General features: G+C 33.2%; 1 protein-coding gene across 1 annotated transcript; it reads right to left on the bottom strand.

Moving 5' to 3' along the window:
• Positions 1 to 1835: 1835 nt before the first annotated feature.
• On the bottom strand, positions 1836 to 4104 carry LOC118492056 (protein FAR1-RELATED SEQUENCE 5-like). Its single transcript, XM_035989815.1, has 4 exons — positions 3929 to 4104; positions 3486 to 3744; positions 2823 to 2939; positions 1836 to 2003 (listed from the first exon to the last, which is right to left on the bottom strand). Exons 1-4 carry the CDS (start codon positions 4102 to 4104, stop codon positions 1836 to 1838), a joined length of 720 nt encoding a protein of 239 aa, XP_035845708.1.
• Positions 4105 to 7998: the final 3894 nt, after the last annotated feature.

Below are 7998 nucleotides of genomic sequence, written 5' to 3'. Positions count from 1 at the left end.
ATTTTTATTAAAAAAATTGAAAAAAAAAAATTTTTTGTGTGTTTTTTAGGCTTTTTTTAGTTAGTTTTCGAGTTTTCGCGTTAAAAGTGGTTTTCATTTGAACCTTCCCCTATATATATATATATATATATATATATATATATATATATATATATATATATATATATATATATATATATATATACAGGCCGGTTATCATACAAATAACCTAATCGTACATTATGTACGCTTCATCCACAGCCGTCGGATCATCTTTCTTAGACAGCGCGTTTTTCTATTAAATTTATCAACATAGGATTAATAAAAAAGAAACCGCCAAGGTTAAAATCGTCAAATTTAAGATCAAAACACCTGATAAACGGCAAACAAAACCTCAAAAATCATAACGTAAGATCCTAAATCAAAACCAAAGACGAAATTATAACAATTAATCAAAAATCGATCGATTCCTATTCACCAAATCGATCGATTCCTATTCACCAAATTCTTCTGAGAAAATGAACTTCTGATGAATGTAGAAATTCTGGATGGACTGACTATCGAAGAAGATGATGCAGAATGTCAAATCATGTGCGAAATCATCGACAATGCAAATGCAAATTCGGTAAAAAAAGAATTCTTTGAAATTTCATATAGTTTGCGAATTCATGATATGCATATGCGATTTCAGTAAAAAGTTAAGTACTCTATGAGATTTCATATAGTTTGCGAATTCATGATAATACACATGCGATTTCAAAATGTTTTCAAAAAACTTTTCATATAGTGTGCGATTTCAGATATTTTACACATGCGATATCAGAAAACAGGATATTTATATGTTGGTTTCTTACAATTTGCGAATTTCTTTCGAATCAAAGTGCGATTTTGAATAAGAACACTGCAAAAAAAAACTTTAAAAAATATTTTGTAATAAAAATGGAAAAAAAAACAAAATACCAATTTTAAAAAAAACTAAAAATAGTATTATTTTATATAAAAAAACTTAATTTATTAACGATGTGACTATAATTTGACATGTAATGATGAATTTTACAATAAATACTACTGAACTTTACCACCCTACCTATATCATAAATTTACTATATTAATATAAAAAACCTAGATATAACTACTTCCATATTAAGATAAATAATACGAAATAAAGACACACAACAAACAGACCAACAAAAATGGCAACTGAAGAATCAGAAAAAATCAAAAACATTGCTATCAAAGAGCTATTGTCAACAAGAACGTTGACAGAAATAAGCACTGATGTCAGCTCTTCTCATCTGGTTCTTGATGTGCAAGGAAAAATTCTTGAACAAATCAAGAAAAATCAAGATGTATGGGAACAGCTACTTCAAGAACCACAATCAAGCTTCAAAGACAAAGCTTTGGATCACATAAAAGGGCAATCTCAAGCTGATGACTTAGCCTTCTCTTTCCTGACAGATGCTCTGAAGACTGTGAAGGAGAAGATGGAGTTCAGCTCTTCTGAACGAGACAAAATATTTGCTCCAAGTAACTAAAATCTCTTTTTAATCGTTTTGTGGTTGTGGCTGTGTTAGACAATAACTATTATTATATTTTGGGTACATGTTTTGAACACATATTATGTTTGCTCTTAATATTAAATCGCATGAATGATATAGCCATCATTGTCACATAAGAAAAACAAGATAACTCACAAATCGCATGTAATAAAAGTGAAATCGCATGTAAGAATGATTATAAACCGGAGATTATAAAATCGCATGTTTAAAAACTATAATCGCATGAAAACTGATATAAACAGATGAATATAAAAAGCGCATGTGTTTAGTATAATTCGCATGTGCATTTATAAAAACCTACTCATCCTCGTCATCTTCAGACACCTCTTCCCACTGATCTTCTTCTTCAGATACATCATCACTACTGTAATCTTCAAAGTCATCTTCCTCTTCGTCGTCTTCAACCTCGTTGTCTTTGTCTCTCCCACCATTTTTAATCTGGACACCCTTCATCTTCTTTTTTCCCTGTTTACCTTGTTGTTTGGCTTTAAGCTCGCCGCAAGTCCGAATGTCATGACCTTTTTCATTGCATACGCTACATGTCCTTGACCTTTTCCCTTTGCGGCTGATCATTTGTTCCTTCTTAGATTTAATCCTTCTATGCGAGCCGCGGCCTTTGTTTCTTATACCAGCCGGCACACGAACAGTAGGGGGAGCATTAGTTATTGGTTGTTGATAACCAATCAACTTTGAAAATCGGTCAAATTTTGGATCAAGTTGCTTGGTTATGCGACTCTGATCAACTCTCTCTTTAAGCTGCATCATTTGATCCCTCACTAAGACAAGTTGATCAAGGTCGGAAATCAAATTACTAACCAAATACTCCCCTGTGTGAATGATTTCACGAGCAATCCGTTTAGCCTTGTTTTGCACATCCTTACCACCAATATTTAGATTGTACTTCACATTTAACTCATTGGGCACCACATCCTTCGTCCATCTCTTCATAACATATTTGTTTGGAATTTCTTTAACACCAAACATCTTGAAAAGAAAATATATGTGTTTGCATAGCAGCCCATACTGCTCAAAACGCAAACAGCTACACTCTGCAGTTACATCATTTTCAAGATTCTTGAACCACACCTAGCAATAACCAAAAAAAAAAAATCGCATATATAAAAATAACAATTTCGCATGTCTAAACCATCATGTAAGTGAATAAAATTAAAATCGCAGGTGAATCATAACAATTTCGCATGTCTAAAAAATTATGTAAATAAATAAACTAAAATCGCATGTGTGATGAAACAAATTCGCATGTCTAAAAAACATGTAAAATACCTCCAATAAACCATCGCCATGTGCTTTAAAGTCCTTCAACAATATTCTGATACGTGGACCTTCAACTTTGGTGTCCATCGGCAAACATTCGGAAATTGTTCCATGTATCTCTAATTGCTGATCAAAAAATATAGACCTGGTGTAGATCTTAGCAACATCTTTTTCCAAGGTAGTTTGACTCCAATCAGCTGGCTCAGTATATCTTGAAATATGATCATTTTTTCTATGATTGAACCTTTTTACATCCATTGCACCATCAAAATGATTCATAAACTCTACGAGTGTGAGTTGTGAATTAGCAACCTGACAAAAAAAATGGTTCTCACTCTCTGATCTTGAAGTTGTTCTCATAAGACCAGACATTGGCTCATGCCGGTAAAAAGCTGGAATCCACATGGATCTCATTCCAAACATATCATCATTCCATTTGTTTTCAGTGAGACCGAACTCAATCATCACCAATTTCCACTGTCTCTCAAATTCTTCGGGCTCAATCGAATCAGTCCAAACAATGTCGCACATCCTCCTTTTAAACTCATCATTATTACACAACTCGTGTCCAACCTATAACAATAAATGCTTTTTATATCAGCCTATAACAAAAAAAATAAAAATAAAAATAAAAATAACCCTAACAAAAGACAAAAATATTGCATGAAATACCTTATCTGCCACTTTTTTCATTATGTGCCACATGCACAATCTGTGTCTGCTAATAGGGAAAACCTCCTCAATAGTCTGTTTCATAGCAGGGTCTTGATCCGTCACTACGACATTTGGTTGCCGACCAAATGACTTTAAAAATGAATCCAGAAGCCATTTATATGATTCAATACTCTCCGATGCCAGCAACCCAGCTGAAACTGTTACATTTCGACAGTGGTTGTCAATGCCAGTGAACGGAACAAACACCATCTTGTACCTGAACAACACATGCGAAACAACATTTAGTATGTGCGAATTATTAAAAATCACATGTGAAACCAGAAGTATGGCATGCGATATATTCATCACACTTTGTTTGTCTACACATGCGATATTAAAATTGCATTAACAAACAAACATGCGAAAATATGTAACAAACATGTTTGTCTTGAAACACTTACCTGTTTGTCTTGAAAGTTGCATCGAACGATATCACATCCCCAAATTCAATATAGTTAAGCTTGCATAAACCATCAGCCCAGAACAAACCAGTTAACCGTTTGCCATCATCAACAGAGTATTCAAACGAATAATCAGCTAAATACTTTTTTTTGTCAGTCATCCTATTTATTACCATGTCAGCGTCATATTCTCCTATATAGCTGTTTATTCGCTTCCTAAAATTTTTGCAATCATCAACCGTGGCACCAACGTTCTCAAAACCACCATAACGTTTCCTCATTATATGGAAAGCTTTGACAGGACCAAGGTTTAAAGTGCCAAGTTCCCATACCATCTCCTCTTGGCATCTGACAATTGTCTGTAAGCTGGGAGCATGTGAATGTCATTTTGACATACAAACTTATGATTATGGCCATCAACAAATCTCTTTACTGTATATAATCTACCATCCACAGTGCAAATCATAAGTTGAGCTTTGCATCCGGTCCTAATAGTCCCCCTGTTCCTTGTTTTGAATTGTTTTTTTGACTTCGAATGATCATCAATACACAGAGGCTTATGTCCCTCTTTAGAACAAACAAAATACTTAGTTTTGATTATACCACCACTGTATACTTCACCACCTTTCCGAATAGAAAAACCAGCTAACTTAGCATATGATTGATAAAACGCATATGCTTGTTCAATAGAGATAAATTGCATTCCAACAACAGGTGTAGCTGATGCCTGAACCTCCGGAGTGTAAACCCTTTCATCTACATGAATCAAAAATAAGAAAACATAAACATCATAAAAACACATGCGAATTGTCTGATCAAAGCATGCGAAATGATGATATTGATTAATCTGAATTACATATGCGATTTATTACACAATAACATGCGAAAATGCAAAAAAATAAAAATAAAATCAAATGCGAATTGTAAGAGTAATAACATGCGAATTTATACATGTTGCTTTCAAATACAAATAGTGTAATCAAACATTCAAACTTCAAAAACAGCTACAACAATGCTACGATTAAACAAAAAACAATTATACGAACAATTTAGATATCTGAATTAACATAATTACCAATAGAAAACTCGTTTGCAGCACTTGTACTTGAAATTGGAATTGTAATCGGATTTACAGGTCGCGGATTTAAAACATCCTCAATCGAAACTCTCTGATAAGCAGATAATTGAGCATGATCACCGATCGGTCGATTATCTTCAAAATCAACTTATGTTCGTCCAGTGCTACTCTATGGATCCATCGAAATAAACAAATTGAATGAAACCCTAACAAAGAAGAACGAAAACTGCCAATTGAGAATTATGGAAAAATTTGAAACTGATTTGAATAATAATTACCGGGATATAGTATAACGAACTCCTCGCTGAATGAATGAAGAGACGAATTTGCCCTCTGATGATTAGGTTAATTGTCTGATCTAACCTTATTGAACCGAAAATGAATCAGGACACGTGTACGGCTCAAAATATAGCGTATGTAATGTATGATAACCATATTTGTACCATACTCTTTACCTATATATATATATATACACTATACTATATAAATCATTTCACTAGGACCTTGATGTAATTTCCCCCTTTATTTTTAAGACGCCATATCAACAGCCATGGCTTATCTCCCTAATTTTTCATCTCAGCTCCCAAATTTGCCCTCCATTTATTGTCGTCTCAATGATTGCTTCAAAGTTGGAAGAATTGAAGTCGCAAATGATGAAACGTATATTAATGTTACAGTTGATTGTGAAGCCCTTCATTTGAAGCTATATTGAATGTCGAAATTGATTGCTTAGTTTATCAATTGTGAAACTGCCCCTCCTTTCAGCGCATTTAATTGAACCCTACATTGGTGAGTATATCAATTGTTGTTCAATTACTTCTTCTACTTCTGCACTTGAAAGCATATATCACATAAACCAATATGACAACATGTGAGTTTTATCAATTGTTGTTTAAATTCTCTTTGATTTTGTATCAATTTTTGTTTAATCTTGTGATTATGGGGCTGAATTGAAGAAAAAAATCATATTTCAACATTCTGTGTAATATATGCACACAACCTGTTCGATGAAAAGTTTGTGTGAGAACAATTAAACTTATGTAGATGTTGATGGCTGCATTATGTATTTTTTCGTCAGATATGCATTTGCGTCTAAGTTTATGCGGAGGCATTGAATAAAAAAATCAATTGAAGGTGAATACCGTGCACTTGGTTTGTGTTAGTTTATTTGATTTGTAATATGAGTTAGGGGAATGATTTAACATCAATAACTAATCATGATCTTGCTCTGAAACATTTTGTTTAACTAACCTTAACTGATCTTGATGTTGCAGAGAAACTAATATTGATTTGATGATCTTGATCTGATCCTTCCATGATCTTGATTTGATTTTGTTTAACTAACCTTAGTTTCTCTGCAACATTTTGTTTAACATCAATAAACTCATGAGTTGGATTAGTTTGTTTTTGTTTTTGTTTTAGTTTTTTGATGATCATGAATGTTTGATTGTAACAAACTTTTGATCAGATTCAGTGATTCGTAGAATTTTGGTACAATTTCATTGATATAGTATTAACTTCAAAAATTCAACTCAACTTACCCTTTGTTGATTTTCATTACCATTGCTTCTATGATAGAGAACCAGTTGCTTCTTGCTTCTGGCATATTTGAGTATACCTCGAAGCGAAGGGTTGGAGGTTGATAGAACTATGGTGGATCATTATGGTAAAGCTTTGTATTAAGCCGGGTAGAAGAGACTGGGAACTGATGAGACGACGTTCATAATCATTATCAGTGGAAGAAATCGAGCTCAGAAGGCCGCTGCCAGTGATGCATATCATAATATGTATAGGAACACACTGAAAAAGGTTCTTTTTTTTTTTTATAAAAAACCTATTTTCTTGGTATACATGAAATCGTATGTCTTATCTACTTTACGTTTTCGTGTCATCATAAATGATTTGAAAAAATACAAAACCGGCGGACTCTTAGTACTATTCTTTATTTATGAGCAAACTTATTGTTTACAATGTAAGTCAAAAGTTTACCTCTATAGTCTTGAAATTGTTTCATGTATCTACTTTATATTCGCGTATCACCATTAATGCTTTGAAATATATACGAGAACCTTTCTTTAAATTATGTAATGGAATGCTGGTATTTATGACCTGTTCTACCTGTTTGAGATAAAAACACGACCCATATTGCCCTGTTTGAACCATTTTTTTGTCCAATAAATTTGTTCACAGGTTTGTTGTTCTTTAAATCATCTGTAGGACATATTAGCTCGGTGCCTGTTGTTGATAATAAAGGAGGACTTGTTAACATTTTCTCTAGAAGGTTATATATTGATTAAAACCTTTGTTTATTCAGTGACATCACTTCATTAGCAAGAAAGGCAATGTTTATGCTCAGCTTAATCATGTAATCATAGCTCATGTAAGCATTGCTCACTCATCTCATGTAGACCATTATTATTACATGTGCATGTGGTATAATAGGCTGGGTAGGTGAGTTGGGTAACAAGTTTAAACAATTTTTTTAATGTTGATCAAAATGGCCCAGGTGGTATTGAGCTGCATGCACACATTCTCTTTTGTTTACCTTTTCCGATCTTTATCAATAGTTTGGGTGCTAAATATAACTAATAAACTATATTATAACCACACTAATCTTTTCTGATTTTTAAAAATAGTTTGGGTGCTAAACATCAATAACTCCACCTATGAAATATTTGAAAGAGTTCAATGATGGGCTAGATTGAACAAGTTATGCCAAGATGGCACTATTCCTATTGGAAAAACTACTGAAAAAGATACTTCACGCTTGAATTCACTAAAAATATTTGGAAGATGTGTGAGGCGTTATACCATGAACGATGGCCATAAGGTTAGTTTAGTCTTTTTACAATAACTATTTCAGCTGGAACTTCTTATCAAATCTTTTAGACTTGAAACCACAATAATCAGTTTTAGTTATAGTATAGAGTTGGTCTTTATATAGAGATATATACCATGGAGCAAAGGCCAGCATGAATGTATTGTCGCCTAC

This window comes from Helianthus annuus, chromosome 5 (genome assembly GCF_002127325.2).
Source record: "Helianthus annuus cultivar XRQ/B chromosome 5, HanXRQr2.0-SUNRISE, whole genome shotgun sequence".
Taxonomy (NCBI): domain Eukaryota; kingdom Viridiplantae; phylum Streptophyta; class Magnoliopsida; order Asterales; family Asteraceae; genus Helianthus; species Helianthus annuus.
The sequence above is the reverse complement of the archived record's forward strand: the minus strand, read 5'-3'. Positions and strand labels throughout refer to the sequence as shown.